This window comes from Ailuropoda melanoleuca, chromosome 3 (genome assembly GCF_002007445.2).
Source record: "Ailuropoda melanoleuca isolate Jingjing chromosome 3, ASM200744v2, whole genome shotgun sequence".
Lineage (NCBI taxonomy): Eukaryota > Metazoa > Chordata > Mammalia > Carnivora > Ursidae > Ailuropoda > Ailuropoda melanoleuca.
The window spans coordinates 122,731,625-122,752,545 of record NC_048220.1 but is presented as its reverse complement, the minus strand read 5'-3'; the positions used below and the strand labels follow the sequence as shown (position 1 = coordinate 122,752,545).

Here is a 20,921-nt window from a genome sequence, read left to right as displayed (position 1 = left end):
TCTCTCCTACCCCTTTTAACAACCAAGGTGGCACATGGGGTCCTTCGAGAGTGCGGGCATTGGTCTATCACACTCCTTCAATCTTTCCTTCTCTTAGTCCTTATCTCCTGCCTGGAAGATGACAAGTGAGGATTCTTTTTCCTTTCACTCCCATGACTTTGACTTGCTTCTCATGAGCATCATCTGAGTCCTTTCCCACAGCAAGTCCTGGGAAAAGGGGTGCTTGGAGAGGCACACAGGCTGTGCTCCATGATCTTTTGGTTTCCTCTGAGGATACTGTCCCTGCACCAGACGCTCCAGCCCTGACTCCTGGAGGCAGGCTGGAAGGGAGGGAGTGGAGGCTGGTCACTACACAGTTTAGGCCCTTGCCAAATTGGAGAATCTGTGGGGCCTCAATGGAAACAACGAATTTCCTATTGTACCCCACCCCTCCCAGGCAAGTTGCTTCCCCCTTCTTGAAACCTTGTGGTTTTTTTTCTGCTGTTCCAAAGAGCTTTTATTCAATAGGATATATTTCTTCTTGTCTTCTGGAAGAGCTGAACTGTGGTTATAAGCACATGAATGTAAAACTACCCCAGGGCCCCCCCTTCCTCCCTTTGTCTTGGCAGATATTCAAAATCTGATAAAGCAATTTGGCCCATCTCTTCTGCAGTTTAAAACTTCCCTGTGTTGTGTATATGCTTCTAAATGAGGCTAGTGACTCCCTCTTTGTCTTGCTAACTCAGCTGCACAAAGTCCAGGAAAATGCTAGAACCGGAAAGAAACTTAGTAGAACCACTTCATTTGGCAGAAAAAGAAACTGAGGCTCAGTGATGCTACATGACCTGCCTGGGGACCTACAGATAACTAATGGCAGAGTATATTACTGGCTATTATAAATATTTGAGTCATTGCTCATTAATGATGAAGTCAGATCCTGTGCAGTTACATGCTAAGAATTTAAATATAGTGAGTAGATTATTTACCCAAAAGTCTAAACACCAGAAGCAGCTAAACAGTACAATTGTTCTGAAAGAAACAACTGTAAAATACTGTAAAATAAGTCTGCATTTTCAAAAAATAACTCAAGTGGGGCAAAATGGGAGTGGGAGATACAGGCTTCCAGTTTGGAATGAATGAGTCATGGGGATAAAAGGTATAGCATAGGGAATCTAGTCAATGATTTGTAATAGGGTTGTGGGGTGACAGATGGTAGCTACACTTGGCGACGAGCCTAGTAGAATGTATAGAGAAGTTGAATCACTACATCGTATACCTGAAACTTATGTAACATTGTGTGTCAACTAGACTCAAAAAAAATTTTAAAAACCTCAAGTATAATTGAAAAAGAACTTATGATGCATGCTGTATATTGATGGTGTGGTCAGTAAGTTTGTGGATGACAGATTGGTGGCTCATGGCTGCCCAGTCCACACAAAGTGGACATGATGGTCACAGTAAGATGGTCACATTAAAATGGGCAAGCACAGTGACTCATGATTATGGTGCTGCTAACACAGAAGTTGTGACTGTCTCCGTCAATTATCCATATGATAGCAACTGTTTCAAAATATTGGATTGCGGTTTCACAAATATGTGACTCCATAAATGCCCTCTTTTCCCCAGCCATTGTATTATTTTAGAATTGAGATACCAGGGTACCTGGGTTGATTAAGTGTCTGACTCTTGGTTTTTGGCTCAGGTCCTGATCTCAGGGTCATGAGATGGAGCCCCGCATCAGGCTCCGTGCTCTGCACAGTCTACTTAAGACTCTCTCTCCCTCTCCCTCTGCCCCTCCCATTTATGCTCTCTCTCTCTCTCAAATAAATAAATAAAATCTTTTTAAAAAAAAAAGAATTAAGATACCTAAACTCCAGAAATATTATTAATCCAGAACTGGCCACATTTTTACATTCTGAGTAGAGTCCTAAACCTCAGATGTACAAACTTGTTTTCAGTATTTGAAGCCATGGCAAATATATTTTAGAAGTAACAGAAATAATTTACAGTATTCATTTTGATTTTCTGGTCCTCAGATGTTTTCATGCACTCATCATGATAGAAAACATGTGTGATGTTTCATGAATTTCTGTAATCTCTATTCATTCCTATTTTTTGTTATTTGGACAAATAATCCATGTTTCAGGACATGCAATGTCTTCAAGTATTAGCTTCTCAAAATAGCTGCCAGATCATTCTTTTTCCTTTCATTTATTTTTCCTTTCTTCCTACTTTTCAAGGGTTATCAGACCCAGAAACCAAAGGATCTTCATCTTGACTTGATGTATATTTCTCTCTTCTTTAAAATTGAAGACTGGTTGTGGTAATCCCTGAGGTCCCCTCTAGGTCCTCATCTTCTATAATTTATATGGGAACACCTCTTTCATCCCCTAAAGCCCCAGCATAGACCTTGCAAAGCCTCACTTTCCAGAATCCATCATATGCCCACAAATGTACCATTTCATGGCCGTTCACACGCTTTATTTAACGATCTCTTTGTCCAGTGGACCATAGCCTCCACAGGGCTGTTCGTCATTTCTTCTCCAGTGTAGCATAATGCCTAGCACAATTAAGTCCTGTTGCATGAAATAAAAGCTAGATCAACTTCTGTTTCATATGCACAGCCACTAATCTAGAGCCAGCCATGCAGGTAGTTAAAAATTAGCCAGTAGCTTGCCCTTAGAAAACATAAGCCAACTAAAGGAATCGCAATCATTTGTATTTGCAATGTTTCTCAATCAGTTGTGGGTTTGTCCGCAACACCTGGGACAGCACAATGGTGCTAGTAAACCATTGAATGAATTCATGTGTGCTTTTAGCTCTTTCAGGGGCAAAAACATACATTGTTGTGGTGGTGGTGGTTGTTTTGTTTTGGTGAGCCAAATCAAGGTAGAAACTTAACAGTAGCTGCTAATTGACAAAGTAGCAGGGCTAAAATTGAAACACTCAGGGGTATATTCTGGCTCTTGTGAGGATAAAGAGTGAATTAAAGCAATATATTCATTAGGGATTTTGTTCGCCTATAACAGAATGTCTAATTAACACGGCTTAAACAAGGTAGGGGCCTGTTTTTCTCTCATCTAATAAGTCTGGAGGGAGAATGTCTACGGTTGGTGCAGATTCTCGAGGATGTCAGACCTTTGCTTTATGGTTGGTCACAAGATGGGTGCCAAAGCTCCAGCCATCACATGTGCATTTTAAGGAAGAAAAAAGATAAAGAGTGCCCATAAAGAACCTTTCTGGTAACCCTACCAAACAACTTCGTAGGCCAAGACTGTATGTTATGGCCACCCCTCTCTTAAAGGGGCACTAAGAAACACAGTTTTTTAACTGGATATTTGCTCCTTAAATACAGATGGACTTTTGTTAGGAAGAGGAGAGAAGAAATATTATGTAGGCAGCTAGCCAAAGTTCCCTCTTTTGATTACTCAGGCATACCCTTCTCTCCATGCATGGGATAGATTCCCCATTCCCAAGGGAGGTAGCACCCAACCTCATCCAGTTAGTCTATCAAGATTAGAGCCCTGGATCTCTGGGTGATGTGTGGTCCCTTCCATCAGTTCTGGTTATAACTCCTTGTGACCAAGCCCTGACACATCTAACCTGCAACACTAGAAAAGATATAGAATAACTATAATAAAAACTTCCATTTATAAAAGGAGGGATGGAAAACACAGCAGTCACTCTCCATAACATTGGCCAAATCCTCGTGAGCAGAATAGCAAGAATCCAACCCCTCCCTCTTATGGCAGGAACTCCTGTTCATTGCCTTCCAATGCCCTCGCCTCTCTCTCTGGGAGGTTATTCCTCTTTCATTGTCTTCCATGGCCACATCTGTGGTAGGTTTGGAAGGACACCCTTTCTGGGGGCTCTACACATTGCCTGTTTCCTATGGATGTAAATTGCCCAGAGGAGGGAGGGAGAGCAAGGGTTATGAGATTGCTGTGTGGATTGAACCATCCCAGGCTGTTACAAACCAGGTTTGTGGTTTTGGAAATACAATTCCCCCACAGCTTCATAGGTTCCTAATCAATTCCTAATGATTTGTTTTCTTTATTTCTAGATTATGAGTTCTGCCCATCTCCCTAAATTTTATCTTAACATCTGCTACTTAATGTGTGCTGCTGGTACAGTTGAAACAATGGCTTCCAGTGGGTAATCACACCTTTGGCAACTGGCTTACACAACCTCTGTCTGGATAGGGTACCACCCACCCCCTTCTGATAAAATAGGTTTTCTCAGCTGTGCAGAGTCCAGAATACAGGCCTCTTTGGCAATTTAGATGGCAGGCTGACTGTCCAGAGTACCTTCCTTAGGGGCACCTGGGTGGCTCAGTTAAGCATCCAAGTCTTGATTTTGGCTCAGGTCATGATCTCAGGGTCATGAGATTAAGTCCTGCATCAGGCTCCATGCTTAGTGCGGAGTCTGCTTGAGATTTTCTGCCTCTGGCCTCCCCACTCTCTCTCTGTCCCTTAACTAACTAACTAACTAACTAACTAATTAATTAATTAAAGGATACCTTCCTTAGCAAAGTGATATTTCTTCCCATCTCACTTGCCAGCTGAGTTGAGGAGCTCTAGACTTTGCTGAGAATGACAAATTATCTACCCATATTCTAAAAGTTTCCCACCGTCTTCTCCAATACCACAACCTCAATCAACACATCAGTGACTTTCCAAGGTATAGCAGGTGGCATTTTCACCAAATATTTTACATTAAATGTCTAAGGTCACCTTTTCAGTCTGCAAATATCCAAGTTCTTGGCATCTGCTTCCCTCCCTTCTTTTCTCATCCAATTCCATGTTTTAGATTCTATAGCTTTTAGTTCCCACACTTCTGGGTATCACATTGTGTTATTTGGGGGTTAGTTCAGCTAGTTAGTTGGATTTGGAAAAATCCAAAATAACAATGACTAAACAACATGGGGATTTATTTTTTCTTTTCATTTCTGTTCTTCTCATACGTAATGGTGATATAAGCCCCATGCAACAATTTCTCCTTTCGTCTCATTGGCCAGAACTGTGTTGTATAGTATCCATGCCTCCAAGAAAGGCCAAGTTTTAGTTGAACATATCACACTCAACAAAATAAAGGAAGAAAGAGAGAATGGATATTAGGTAGAACGCCACTGGCTTCTGACATGTGGTACCTATTTATTTATTACGTGAGGCCCTTTGGTGGCAGAGTGCTAGCCTACATGGCCAAATCCAGTGGATCTGGGTTCTAGCCCTGATTAGACTTCAAATTAGCCTCTCTAGTCCTTAATTAGCCTCTCTGATTTTGTCATTTATCTGAGTTTCTAAAAAGGAGAAACTAATAATATCTACTTACAGTATCCTTGAGGCAATTAAATAAAGTAATCCTTGGAAAGTGCTCATTTAGAACAGTGTCTGAGTGTGTATATGCTCAGAAAATATTAGCCATTAGTCAGTGTTGGTAAAAATAGGGTCAAATGCCCTTGTTTTATAAAGAATGAGACAATGGGGAAGCATCTAGCTCAGTGGGGGCATTTCCCCCCCACTTGCTCTTTTGTAGCCACACCTATCCCCACACCTGTCCTTAGCCAGCCAAGCAGGCTCTCACCTCAGGGTCTTTGCACGTGCTGTCTCCTCAGTAGAGAACAGCCCTCCTACAGGGATTATCTCACCTCAGCCCCTCACTTTATTTAGGTCCTTCCCAGACAGCCTTTCTTAATCCCCTCATACGTCCATCGTCCATCATTCCCTACGTTCTGACACTACCATAATTCTTTTCATAGTATCAATCCCCATCTGATATCGTAGTATTTTATACTTACTGATTTGCCGCCATCACAATACAGGCTTCAGGAGGCTTCGTGGGAACATTGTCTGTTTTGTTTAGGACCTTGCATATGACAGGCACTCGATGAACATCTGTTGAATGAATAGTAAATATTTAATCAACATTAGTTTACTTTTAAAATGTGAGATTTTCTGAAAGTCAAAAGAGGAATCCAGTCCAGAAGAAAGGAAGACTAGGAACTTGGAACTTAGCAGAGTTCAGAATAGGACGACAATCAAGAATCAAGAATTCAGGACAATTGCAAGAGAGAGTTAGTACAAGACCGCCCAGCGTGAATCTGTCTTCGAATGTGGTCTGGATAAACCCGAGGTCCCTTTTGTGCACCCCCTTGCCAGTTTCAGGATTTAGCCTCTGGATTTCAGGTGACTGTGGGGCTGTGACTTTGGCCAGGTGATTGGTTTCACTTTGTTCGGTGTTTCTCCATCTTTTGTGTTATTGTCCTGCTCTCCTCACTCTGGAGAAAAAAAAACTTAAGTTCTAACACAAAATATTAGATACTAAGGGGTAAGATTTTGTCATATAGGATTGAGCTTTGCAGGCAGACACTAACCATTACAAGATCTAAGATTTTTGTCTCCTCAGTCCAGAACTACTTTTCACCCTGTTGTGGGTGGTATTGCCCTGCTCTGCATGCATGTGTAGCTGAAAGAGGATCTGAGAAAGTTGGTAGAGTCTAAATACAGTATTAAAATCTGTTAAGAAGCATTCATTTTGAATTTTGAATGGCTAAGGCTGTCAGCTTCAGGCAAGTCAAAATTAATTTAAATTATCATGGCTATTTGCTTTGAGATGGGACTCTAATTGGAGAATTATATATGACAGACAAAAGTGAACTGGAACATTCAGTGGACCTTCATGTCCACAAATTTTGCTCCCTATTGAAATTGATCTTCAAGATGAGAAACATTTAGACCTCTGCACAGATCAGCCACAGAGGGATGTTGGTATTTGTAACTATTGGCAGGTTTCTGTTCTTCTGTAGATCTTCTCTGGCTCAATGTTTTGTTCACAGCAATGTTTCGTTGGATGTTGTGAAAGAACCACTCATTTTAGAGTATTGCCAAATTGTGTATCTTTTCTTATGCCCTGAGTCATCTCAGATCATTGTAGTAGATTGGAATGCTTCTACTCCCGTTGTTTATAGAAACAGGAAAAGGAGTTGATAGAACAGGGGGCTGGAAGGATTACTGGAAAATTCCCAATGATAAGTATGGAGTTCAAAAAGTACATAGTCCATGAACACCAAAATAAGACTAAATGTCTTGAAATAATTTTTCCTTTTCTGAAAATTCCCTCCCTGCCTCCACAGCATTCATAGTCAGAGGGTGGGCTCCCAGCAGCCAGGTTCATATCTCCTGACCCTGCTCCAAGTTGAGCCAACCTGCTTTGCTCACCCCAGCATATTAAAAACTTTATAGAGTTGCAAAGTGCAGGAAACAACTGAAAGTAAAATTTATTTTCATTTAAAGGGTTTTTTTTTTAAGTTTAGTTTTGCTTTACCTTTCTTCTTTTTTTTTAGTTAAATTTTTTAAATGTAATTTAATGTTAAGGATTGATATATTGCACTGGGTGTTATACGCAAGTAATGAATCATGGAACTTTACATCAAAAACTAGGGATGTACTGTATGGTGACTAACATAAAATAAAAAATTATTATATATATATATAAAAAAAAGGATTGATATAGTCATTTGGGTAGAAGAGGAGGGTAACAATGCAGCCCCATCCAGGTGTCTGAAACTAAGACCAGGAATGCTGTGGGGAAACCAGAGTGTTCTCTCCCCAGTCTTGCACCTAAGCCTTCTAATTAATTTTATTTTACTTCTTGGCAGGATGGCTTTCTTTGCTGCGTTGCTACTTAGTTGATAGCCGGTAGAACGTTGCCATCCAGAGCCCCTAGTACAAAAGTTATAGTTCTCTTCAAGACCATACCCTCTCTCTCTTTAGGTCCCAGTGCTTAGTTCTCAGGGAAGAACTAGAGGCTTCTGTTCTAGCTTGTACAAGACCCCCAGCTCTGGACCCATCACCAGGGCTGGGGCTTTTATTACATACACATGGCTTCCAGGAATGTCCCTTTGTCAGTTCTGTTAAGAGGGTTATCCTAGACTTATTACACACGGGTTTCCACTTATTTAGGCATCTATCTCCCCACTAGACTATGAATTCCTTCAGGGTGAGGAATTTGCCTTATCGATGGTATATTTTCAGTGCCAAGTTCAAAGCCTGGTTCTTAATTGATGTTCAGTAAATATGTATTGAATGAATACAAGTTGACAGCAAGAAGAAAAATTCTCTGGGGTTTTCTTCAGTCAGATTTATTTAAAGAGCAACTTACCTGAGATATTTACCCAGTTTTCATATGTATGGGGTCATCTGAACTGTGACTAATATCCTGAATCATTGACCACTAAAATTGTAATTTAAAGGATATTTAAAAAATTGTTTTAAATGATTGAGAGTCTACAAGTTGATGGCACTGTGCTGGGGTAGGGAGTACAAAAATGAATGAGCACCGTCACTGTATTTGAGGACCTCCCTGTTCAGTTTGACAGACCTTGGAGATCACTTAGGTTAACTTTCTCATTTCACAGATGAGAAAATGGAGACTCATAATGATTGCTAGGCCTGATGGAAAATGTTTTGATTTATTCATAAGATCTTAATATGTCTGTGTGGAGTCACTTTGCAGTGAGAGGTGTTACTTATTTTGGCCAAAGAGAATGTTCAGTTTTTGTACATTTATGGATTATCTTTTCTTTGATCTTGCATTTCTTTTTTAATAGGCATGTGATTATGTAGATGATTTTTGCTAAGCTTTTGATTTATTTGGAACCAATTAATAGCTGGCACTCAAGTTCTTTGGAAGCTCAGAACTTGCTATATTGGAAATTTCTTTATGGCTACTGAGTAATAAGGTCATGTATTATTGACATGGCTTCTGACACCTCTCCCACTTATTATTATTCCTTGTTAAATCACTTCCTGAGAAGGCTAGAGAATGTTTTCCATCTTAGATGGCATAGTTTATGTTGACTTTCTCTGGGTGAAAGTGAAATTCAGAGAAGAGGATGAAAAGGGTCATTTTTCTGTGTTTACGAAAGATGGAGGTGAAAGTTTTCTTTGGTGCATTGGCAACGAAATTCAATTAGCCTTTCATCATGGGGTCGTATTGTGTGCCAGGCACTGTGCAGAATTCAGTGGGGGCCGGATTGCTGCCAGCTCTCACAGGGGAGCCCTGCCTGCTGCCGCTGGCAGTGCAGGGGGGATGCCTCGCTGCTCTAAGCAGTGTGGTCAAGGGCAAGCCAAGGAGAGGCCAAGTCTCCTTACCCAGAAGCATGGTGAAACATTTCTCTGGAGGAGATAGCTTTGAGGTTGGACTAAGAGTAGGTCACTCCCAACAGTTCACCAAAGGAAAAGAAGAGAAGCTACAGGGTGCATAGGGACATGATTCCCTCTGAAGCTACGTGAAGAAGATGGAATGATGGCTGAGTTTAGGACGGGTATTGTCCTAAGCCAGAGCCCGAATCTCTCTGTGCTGTTGATTGGCTCTTCCTCTTCTTGGCATCATTGTCAGTCCTGGAATGGAGAGGCTTCCTGTGTGTGCAGTTGAGCTGATCAAGGCAAATGGACATAGATTTTAACTTCCTAAGGATGTAAGCTCTTACATATGTCTGTAACCCCTCTAACAGTCTTCCAAGGAGTCTCTCACATAGCCTCCTGGTTGGATATGAGTTTGATGGGAGTTGTTCTAGAAAAAGTCACTTTCTTTCCCTGATGATCAGGTAAACTTCCTGGAGAAAGTCATTGTTCCAGAGGTTTCTGTCTGGGAGAACCTTGTGTATATGTGTGTGCCTCTGTGTATCTGTGTGTCTGTCAGTATGTCTGTGTATACAGGATGGAGCGATCTTAGCTGGGGAACGAGGAGAGGCATGAATTTCCCGGCTCCAAAAAGCAAACATAGTCCTTCTGTATTACAGGAGGCCATTCTGTATCAGAGGGCTCACTGTTGTGACTGAAATTTTTTGTTTTTTCCTCTTCCAGGCATAAATGGGACTAGGTGAGGTCATGCTGTGGCTGCTGGAGGAATACCCCATTTCCGGGTCATTTACATGGGCCCTGCTGTGAAATGAACCAAACAAGAACTTGTCAGACACTTCCTTCCTTCTCTTGGTGAGCACTCCAGGCACAGCAATTGTTCCACTGTTGTTCTAATTGTGTCCCGTCCTCCTCTTGCCAAAGCAAACAGCACAGTCTCAAGTAGGCATCCCTTAGGCTCATCTGCCAGCCTGAACATGAACACAGGCAAAGCTGATGACAGCCAGGGTTCCCAAGGGACATGGGGCCTTCCAGGGTCCAGCCCCCAGAAGCAGGTCTTCTCATGATGTTGGTGTCTGGGAGTAAGCACCATGCCCATCACCCAGGATAATGCCGTGCTGCACCTGCCCCTCCTCTACCAGTGGCTGCAGAACAGCCTGCGAGAGGGCGGGGATGGCCCAGAGCAGCGGCTCTGCCAGGCGGCCATCCAGAAGCTGCAGGAATACATCCAGCTGAACTTTGCTGTGGATGAGAGTGCAGTCCCACCTGACCACAGCCCCCCAGGGATGGAAATCTGTACTGTGTACCTCACCAAGGAGCTGGGGGACACAGAGACTGTGGGCCTCAGCTTTGGGAACATCCCTGTTTTTGGGGACTATGGAGAAAAGCGCAGAGGGGGCAAGAAGAGGAAGACCCACCAGGGCCCTGTGCTGGACGTTGGCTGCATCTGGGTGACAGAGCTAAGGAAGAACAGCCCGGCAGGGAAGAGTGGGAAGGTCCGACTGCGAGATGAGATCCTCTCCCTGAATGGGCAGCTGATGGTTGGAGTTGATGTCAGTGGGGCCAGGTGAGTGGGGGTGCACCAGCTGGCACAGGGGCTGGACGGGGGACCCTGCAGCTCACTTATGTCTGCTGCTCCAGTCTGTAGCTGCAGAGGGTATGAGACCTCCTCTGGCAAGAAGCCAATGGCATTTATCACGGAGAGGGAAAACACACGAAGTTCAGGTATTCTGGTATTTGTATTTTTCTTCTTTGCTTCATTATCTCTTAGAGGACTCAGACTCAGAGTATTTTCTTTTTTCTTAAAACTTGGGTCAGAAATAAAAGAAATGGTACATGACACAAGAGTATGAGAAATGTCACATTAGTTAGACCCTCTTCCACTCAAGTTAAAGCACCAAAGGTTGGGTTGGATGTATTTCGATCTGCCCGTCCCATGTCACCTTACTCACAGACTCACAGTCCAGAAGCCCCTTGAGATACTTAGAACTATCTCTGGACCACCAGCCACCCCTGCCCTTGGCCCCAGTTTCCCCATCCTGGAAGATCCGCTTGGTGATGAGCGTAGGTCTGTTTTTCATCTGTGTGGCCACCCATCATGGTAGTAAGTTATGATTGGACTGTTGTTTCTCAGGGGAATCAGAGTTCCCAAGACCAGCCTCAGCCTCAGTGATTTACTAGAAGGACTCAGTGGACTCAGAAAAACTCAGGGTTACAGTTTATTACAGTGAAAAGATACACAAAGGTAAAAGTTACAGAGTGGGATCCAGGAGAGAGAATAGGTACGAGTTCCCAGTTGTCCCTCCCAGTAGAGTTGTACAGAAGGGCTCAATTCTCCCAGCAGTGACATGTGACAACATCTGTGGAGTACTGTCAACCAGGAAAACTCATGAGCCTTGGCATCAGGGTTTTTCTTGGAGGTCAGTCACCCAGACATGGAGTGCCTGTGTAGCTGACCTTAGTTACTCAGATCCAGTCCTTCCAGGTTTCAAACTAATGCCACATGGCCCAATGCCCCTGCCATAAATCACATTATTAGCATAAACTATTTGGTATCAGGCAGAATATTCCAAGGACGTAGAGGTTACCTCCCAGGAGTTAGTCAAGAACCAGTTCCTTCTTTGGAATGTACATGGGTTGAATACCCCAAATTTGCTGTGTTAACCCTTTACTGCACACCAGGGTTTTAGTAATGGGTATATATGGAAGAGACAAGAAAAGAGAAGTTTGAAGATATTCTGAGATGCATAACTTTTGTCAAGCCTTCAGGACCTCCTGTGAGGAGGGCTCCTGTGTCCCAAGAGAAGGGAATCATGGAGAGAGGGTCACCTTGAGAATCATGGTGACCTTTCAGCAAGGAAGACATCTAACCCAAGGAAACCCTGAGGGGAAGAAGCCAGAGCAGAAGTATCTTAAGTTTAACCTTCTCCTTCCCTTCAGTCTCCTACCAGAGATTTCCATTGGCAGAAACCAGCCAGAAGCCAGTGGCAAGGGAGCCCATTGAGACTGTCCATATGTGTCAACCTGTGGCAGAGGGCAGGGTGGAGAATGGTGGAAAGTGGACATGGAGGGGCAACAAGAAGTCATCAGGCACATAGAGTGTGGTACAAGTTTAAATGAGCCAATGCATGAAATAGTCATGGCACAGGGCTGTCTGGCATGTGTGAGCACTTACTCACTAGAATCTCACCAGTGTTCTCTCTGGGTTGCCTCTCTGACTGAAGAGATGTTCTTGGCTCATGGCTGGGTCCTGAACTGGCAGTTATTGGAAGAAGCTTCATTTTCAATGTTGAAGAGTGTTGAACAGAAATGATTCTATTTAAAATTAGAAATTGTTCTCAGAAAAGAAACAGGACTGGCCACTGTAGTATTTGTTGGCACTGAGAAGGTGACTCCAGTCCCTGGTGGCTGGGTTCTCAGGGTTAGAAGCAGGGATTAACATGGAGCTTGAGGCAGCCCTCCCAGAGCTATCCCGGAAAGCCCCCACCATTTGCAGCTGTCAGCTTTGAGGCGAGCTCCCTTGGATGCAGAGGCAGAAGGAAGAGCAAGGAGGGGACATCCAGCAGGAGAGCACACAGCTCTGGAGCCAGACAACTAGTGCTGCCTCCTCAGGCTCCCACACTCACAAGCTGGTTGACCTTGGAAAAATCATCCCTCTTAGCTTCACATTCCCTGTCTGTAACATGGGAATGATAACGCTATTGAACCAATGACTAAGTGATGCAATAATGTGTATAAAGGGCTTAGCACTGTGTTTAATACATAATGCTCAATAAAATATTAGACTGACAATGACTCTTCTACATGGAGAGTGTTTGGAAAGACTGGGCGTTTCTTATCTAAGAGGTTACTAGAGTCTTTAGGATTTGGGAGAGTTTTTCCGTACTGGATAAATTTTCTCCTATTTGTTCGGGAAGCTCTTCCCATTGGCTGCTTAAGGCTGTGGAGTCTTTAAGAGGCACAGTTCTCTGTCCCAGGCTCTGAAAGTATATCTGACCCTGAAATGAGAAGGCTTTCCAGCTACCTGGGGAGGATTCTTTGGTGATTTGAATTTATTCCTTGGAGGGAGTGATAGGATGATGCCCATTCTTTTTCAAAGAAGAAGATATAGAAGAACAGAAAGGTGATGGGCCCAGGGTCATGACAGAAAGTGGGACGCAAAACTAGACTCCTTAATAGAGACTCCAAGGAGGGGGCAAATATGGTGTGATGGGGAAAGCAGTAAACTAAGTCTGGGATTCTGGGTTCTCTCCACGGTTCTTCTAGCAATTAGCTTTGAGATCTTGGGTAAGTGTATTGGGATGATGGATTGAGGGTGGGAGGGAGGTGAGCTGCAGCTGCCTATGCTGACATATTAGAAGTGAATCTCTGAAACATTTCATTTGACCCACTTGAGCTGGTTTTATCATTCCAGAAGCTCACAGAGGTGAAGCAGTGTTCCTGTGATGTCACAGTGATAACTGGGAGACTGAGAGACTCAGTCTCTCTCTTCTGACTCCTAGCTAGGGGTGGTCCATGGTCCAGCACACCATTCCCTTCTGTGTGGTCAGGAATACGTATTTGGATGGATGTGGTCAGTGGGTATCTGGATTGAAATAGCAGAAGCCAAGGAGCTTGGAGAATGGAAATAGGAGAAAAGGTCGGGGAACAGGTCTGTGAGATTGCTAATTGTTATGCCTGGGTGTTCTCAAATGTACCTGGGATTTATTTTAATCAAGTATGATAAGCCATGCAGACAGGAAATACTGTCATAAAGGAAGAAGTTTACACTCACAGATCCCTAGAAACAGGAGGAGCTGCACACCACGCAGGGCTACATGGAGAAGCAGCAGTGTTAGTCAGGAGGCAGGGGGAGAAGAGGGGAGAGCGTGGCCCAAAGCCTTTATTGGGGTTTTCAAGGGAAGGTTTGGGTGAAGCATGGTAGCTACTCTGAGCAATCTTAGGATTTGGTACTTTGAATGATTTCGGCAGGTTCTGAGCTATAGGATGGTCTCTGGTTGTCTACTACCTGGCCTGGAGTGACCGAGGCGGCAATATTGTCTTGATATATGAGTCTGCAAAGGAGAGAGTTGGGGTGTGGGCTCTGGATTGGTTGATTTGTATATCAAAGGTACACTCTCAGGGGAGTTGTTTGCTATTTCTAGGAATTGGCTAGCCCTGGGAGGGTCGGTCTCTCTGGGATCAAGGCCCCAAATGCCAGAGCACCAAGAATACAGAAAATAAGGAAATAATAATCAAGGCACTGGGCTTCTGGAAATTTTCCACAGCTGGGGAAGTAAATCTTCCAATCATAACTTTTTTGCTAGTGAACAGTCATGACTCTGAAATTCCTTTCTCCGATGGTACAGTCGTGTGTGTGTGTCTGTGTGTGTGTGCTGGATGGTGACGATCGCCCCAGAAGCCACAGAGATGCAGGGGTGATAGAAGGAAAAGACCAGGACCCACTGGTTGGTCTTCAAGAGAAGTATGAAAGTGAATCAAGTAATGAGGAAGGACTCCTAGAGTCCTGGGCTCCCAGTGCTCATAACAACCAAGAAGTTAACAAGACAGAAGGAGACTAGCTCCATTTTCTGAGGTTCCCCCCCTAGTTCTATGGTGCAATTATAAGAAGTACCACTGATTGAGCAGTTGCTACCATCGTGGACGTTCTGCCATCCACTATCTCATTTCGTACCTACCACAGCTCTATAAAGGACAGCTTTAGGTGAGAAACCTTGGCCGCAGAGGCCAGGTAACTTGCTGAAGGTCACCTAACGAAGAGGCAGAACCAGAATGGCCACCACGGTCTGTGCCCCTAACTCCCGTGCTATATGACTTCGGCTCTGCCCCAGAGCTATACGCTGGTCCTCGCCACGTGGTCTGGTGCTTCATTTCACACATGGTTTTCAGCTTCACAAAATACCGCCTCAGTCTAATGGCAGACACCAGGGAAGAAAATGACTAGAACGTTATAAGGCTTCCCCCTACCCAAACTGACAGGGAAAACAGAAGCCCCCCACTCCGTCTTATAAAAGGAAATCCAATTTTAACATAGAATCCTTTTGGCAAACATATCTAGTCAGAACTTTAGAACTAGAAGCACTTTGAGATTAAGTACCAAGGAATTTAAAGTGTTTTGAATGTTCTCGAGACACTCCTTTTTATTCTGTAAATGGCTAACAGTTTCCATCAACTCTAAATTTTCCCACATACCTATGTAGGTTTTGTCCTAAAAACTGGTGAATACGAAGTAGGGTTTTGTAGAGACCCCAGTGGATGCGTGTCCCCTCACTCGTAAGCATGAGATTTCGGGTGTCTGCGTACAAACGTCACACCCCACCCCACCAATATGATACGTTAGTCGTCCACGCCATCACTTGGAATGATAATATGAGGCACTCTTGTGGGCAATCCATTCTGCTCCCTGTCTTGAGTTTGATTTTGAATTCAAAACTACCTTAGATGATGTAGTTTGAACCATGTCTTCTAGTCACCCACCTACCCCCCATTGCCAAATTCATATTTTGAAGTCTTACCCAGTACCTCAGAATGTGGCCTTCTTTGGCAATAGTGTGATTACGGATGTAACTAGTTAAGATGAGGTCACACTGGAGTAGGGTGGGCCCCTAATTCAGCAGGACTAGTGTCCTTCAGCAAGTTTGGACACAGACACGTGCACAGAGAGAGCACCGAGTGAAGACTGTAGTTATGTTGCCACAAGCCAAGAAACGATCAGAAGCTAGGAGAGAGGCCTGGAGCAGATCCTTCCTTGTGCCTCAGAGGGAGCACGGCTCTGCCCACACGTTGATCTCAGACTTTTAGGCCCCAGAACCATGAGACAAATTTCTGTCACTTAAGCCATTTGGTCTGTGGTACTTTATATGGCAGCCCTGGCAAACTAAGCCATTTGGTCTGTGGTACTTTATATGGCAGCCCTGGCAAACTAAAACATTTGGTATTTTGACCCTGTCACCTATGGCTAGTCAATTATTCGGGCGATTTCCTCCCTGACAAGAGTTACTCTGGAAACTAGAGAGTGTGGTGGGTGTTTTCGGAAGAGGATACTCTGAAAATTGTGGGTGTGTTATGTGTGGGAGGAACAGGTGGAAAATGTGAAAGATGAGGTCATGGTTTGCTTATTTTAAAAATTAGCTTAGAGTCAATCAGTAAACTTCATCCCCAGGGGAAAGAGCAGAGAATTCAGAGCTATGGGTTTGACATCCTTCTGTACCCTGAGACCAGTTCCAAAAGTACAACTGTGACTGGCCCAAAATCACAGACCCCATTCTGCTTTCTCACTGGGCGATACTCCCCAGGTCTGCAGTTTGCTTCTAGCTACCCCTTACCCCCTGCCGGCCCCTGAAGCTCTTGGAGCCCCTTATTCTTTTCAGTGGCAACAGCCCCACTGCAGGCACAGCCGTAACACGTAGAGGAAAGTGTGTGTTTGCAAGCTCTTATCATACCTACTCTAGGGAAGATGGGATTTTCTGGAATGTTTTTTTTTACTTTTGTTTGGTGGAGGGAGAACTGAGAAGGTTTTTTAGATGATTTCCTACAAGGAATACTTTGTAACCCCAGTCCCTCCCTCCTTCAGCCAGCTTTCTATAAGTAAACCAGATCTGTTCCCTGAGGACAGATTGTTCCAAATTGGTAACAAAATATGGAATTAATTAAAACATAACCCACACAACAAAACAAGTAGCCTTTTCTGAAAAGTAAAAGGGCCCATGTTTCACTTAAAATGTATTTTCTAAGACGTGAACCATGACTGGACTTTTTGGTACGTTAATAAACACTTTTTTGTACATTAATAAACAGGAGAGGAGCCTAGTGCAAAGAACACAGAGCTCAGAAAGATGGAACTGGCTTCCAGGCCTCCATGTTGGCTGTGTGACTTTGGGCGAGTTACCTCAGCCACAGGAGGTTGACGCTATTTCCCCAATAGGGTCATTTAGTGGATTAGATAAGATGAGTTAGTTAACGTACTGAAGAGTCATCTGGCCTATGGTAGATGTTCAGTCAAAGCTAACTTTTAACACCCGTCCTGGTCAGCCTCAGGCCATCTGAACCCCAGAGCACAGTGTGCAACTGAGAAGAGGCCTTTGAGTTGGAGGGACAGAGGAGAGACTCAAACTTTAGCCATGCATTCATCAGGAAAGAATAATCTGCAGCCTAGAAGCCAGGGTGATACCAAGTACTGGGCAACTGGGATGGCATGGGAACCCGCCAATTGGAAAGGATGCTGGTTCCCTGCAGGAACAGGGTTCTGGAGCCAGAGTGCACCTTCAAGTTACCAGCACGTGAGAAGTCTTTGTGATCCCAGGAGACAGGTCAGGGTGCTGAGCTGGCTGGAAGCCCCAGGGGGCTCTGGGCAATTGGCCAACTAGCATAGGAACATTACATTACATACCGGGCGGACTAACTGAATATCAGCCCTGACCACGAGTAACCTTCAGCACAGTACCCTTTGCCTTTAAATTGTGTGTAAAATTAAATTCAGGGTTGTTACAAGCTCAGACTCTGGTTACCCATAGCAACCTTGAGTTCTCTCTAGGTTATAGCAGATTTTAAACCGAGTGTCAAATGCTGCTAGCAGGTGTAACTTGGAGAAATGACTGCTGGTGGTGATGTAGGAGCTACAGAAAGGAAGAATTGTCAATTATACCTTTATAATGTAGTCTCTGGGGCCATTTAGCATGAGCGTCCTGCCTACCTGAATATGCCCAAAGGCACCAGTGCTCTATTCAGAACTGTATATATAGTAAGAGGTGGCATCACGATGACCTAGAGACATTCAAGCAAGGTTAAATTATATTCAGCTTGCTCTTGAAGAAGCCTGAGAAGCGTGTAATACACTTTAGAAAGATTTCCGTTACAGAAGGTTAAAAGGAAAACAAGTTTCAACATTTAAAATTCAATTATCTGGAAAACTTGTCATGTGGAACAGCTCATTCCCCAAGGATGCCGTGGAAATGAAGCATCGCAGGACCTTGCGTTTGTGCCCACTTTGTTCTTTGCCTGCTTTCCCCACACGCTGTTTCGTTCCATGACTGGTTTCTGGAAGGAATCCCAGAGTTCATCCAAGTCCAACCAAGAAGGAAACTGAGGCTCTAGGGCATGGCTTCCTGGAATCAAGTCCTTTTGAGCAAGGACTGGAATTCAAGGCCTCTGACTCAAATTCTAGAACTTTTTCTTCAACACTACAGACAGTAACCAATGAAATTAGATTTGTTTTTTTTTTTACAGTTTACTGTTGACAGTAAAAACAAACAGAAAATCAAGTTTTTCTACATATTTCTCCCCCATTCTCTAAATGGATGGTAATTACATCTAGAACCTTCCTTCTCTCAACAAGAGTTTAACTGATAGCAGCTTCATGAATGTATTATTGATGGCCAGCTGTGGGACTGGACAGTGGGAGCTTGATTTCCCTCCGGTCTTTAGACCGCTTTCTGGGCAAGGCTGTGGGGAATCTGCCACTGTTGCCTGCCATCTTGTGGCTGAAGTCGAGCACCGTGCTGGGAATTTTAGTCAAGTTTATTACTCATTAGGCTGTGTGGGTTTCTCATCTGTGCTGTTAGGATGGTGTTTTCAGGCTTCAGAGCTCTCTCTCAAATGGCAGCATCTGAGCCATCCCTGAGCAGCAAGTGACTCGGGTACCATCTCTCTCCACTCCGTGCCCGGTGTCCTCATGCTGTCCCCAGGAAGTGCCCATCCCGGTTCCCCTCGTGGCGTCCTCTCCTAACACTCCCAGCCCTGGCCTTCAGGTCTCCCACAAGTCGATGAGTCGTGATCTGATTAACCCACTGTGCTAGGCTCTTTGTGATGGATGGTGGAGGAAGTTGGCCTTCCCCCATCTGACTCAATCCTTCTGAAATCAGAAAGCCTCAAGGAACGTGAATAGTAGGGCCATGTCAAACACTACACTGGCCAATGGGGTGGATTTTTTTAGAAAACTGGCAACTTTGGCACATCTTTAATCACAGCCCACAGGTAATGTCCAGAGCCACTTAGAAAGCAGCGTTTCATGGTCTGCTTGTCCTCAGGAGGGAAGAGATTACACAAAAGGTGGCACTCCCCATGATTTAAAAGGGGTCGAAGTTCCTGAGCACCATTTCATTTCATCCCAATGCCGTCTTCTCTGGTACCCATCAGAGCCTCCACTGGGTGACTGACTTCAGCTGTGGGAGATGGAAAACCCAGATCTCCCACTTAAGACACTTGTTTTGAAACTTCTAGCATTACTTTTGGAAATTGTCGTAATTGTAATTGTAAACCATAAAGAGAAAAAAGCCAAAAGGATCTTAGTGTGATTACAGTGTTACTGGCCTGGCTTCATACTCTTCTCCTCTCCATGGGCACTCCTGGGCCATTTTCAGCCATTTCTTGACTTCTACTCATTTTTTATGTCCAGGTATTAAATAAGTAATATGCACTTTTATTCTCTCATTGTGAGCACCAGATACCCTTAAACGACTCGAGTCTTTCTTTTCCAAAAGGTCATTGAATTCCAAGCTTTGGCACCTGTTTTGGCCCTGGTCCCTCTCAGTCTTGTGACACAGATGCAGGTAACGCATGGCCTGGCTCAGCTGTTCCTAATCAACCTGTTTGCCAAGCACAGAGGTTAACAGGCTTGAAACTCCTGTCTTGTGGTGTTCACTGTGGGTTTCTGCCTCCTGCTGGAAGAGAATAAAACATGATATTGTCAGGACCCAAGTGTATATATATATATATATATATATATATATATATATGTATTTGGTACAATTTATACTAAAACATGGGTTTTAACAGTTATATAGATTTCTTCATGGGATTCTTCTTTGAAATTGGATCTTCCTCCAAAGATTTTGAGGGGTGAGTTCGTTATATATTTAAAATGGCTATGAAGATGTGACTCCTAGTGGCTTTTTGGATGAACAGGCTTATCTTTATTGAAATGCACAAAGAAACATTCAGAGGTGTGACTATCCAGGTTCTTTGCATCTCAGAGCCACAGACACCTGGATGCAGCGACATGAGCAGTGATCTAATACTGACTCTCCCCACAGTTACCTCATTCAGAGTTCTTTCTTCACCAGAGAAAAGATGATTCTATCATTTACAGCGTTTCTTGGACTTCAATTTAGCCCATTTCCTTTTGCGGAGGGGAAGGGAGACAGAGGGCCGGGCTGTTTCCATAGCTGAAGTGCATGTTTTCTCAGCCCTTGGGCCTGACTTGAAAGTTAGTTCATTTAAATGGGGCCAGGATTAACTAAGAAACTTTTTTGACTTTTGTGATCACAGATATACTTTCACAAATGTCCCTGAGGGAAGCGTAACTATTATGGGGAGAAGAAGGAGTGGGTGTCCTTCTTAAAAATTCAGGCTCTGTTAAGTACAGGTCTCTGTCAAATTGCATGGCAAGTCTTGAGGTTTTTTTCTGACTCACGGGCTTTATTTAGTCCAGATGTCCATTCCTGTGAAGTCCTTGTCTGACCCAGCAGAATGAGCAGAGAGGACTTGAACAGCAGTTGTAGAAACGGTTCGTACTTTGGAAGATCTGTTGCCCAGTGGGATGCCCAGGAAGATCCATGAGATAGGTGAAAAAATTATTAACATCCCAAGATACATTTTTATCTTAATAAGAAATTGAGCTTTTATTCTAATATTTTAGATATGGTTGACTCTGGCATCCTTAGTCCATATATCAAAGGGTCCTGTGTCCTGTATGGCACGTGATTTGTCCTAAGGAAAGAAAGGATGATCCACAAAGACCACCCCCCCTTACTGATTAATTCACTTTTGACTTATTTCAAGGAACTGCAGTTTGTGTAGGTTTAC

General features: G+C 43.8%; 1 protein-coding gene across 1 annotated transcript in view; it reads left to right on the top strand.

Annotated features, from left to right (window-relative positions):
* PDZD2 (PDZ domain containing 2) overlaps nucleotides 1–20,921 on the top strand; it is a 342,657-nt gene that overhangs the window by 115,386 nt on the left and 206,350 nt on the right. The window contains exon 2 of the mRNA XM_034657049.1: nucleotides 9,846–10,686. Within this exon, the coding sequence (XP_034512940.1) occupies nucleotides 10,211–10,686 (476 nt within the window). The 5' untranslated portion in view covers nucleotides 9,846–10,210. The remainder of the gene's footprint in view (nucleotides 1–9,845; nucleotides 10,687–20,921) is intronic.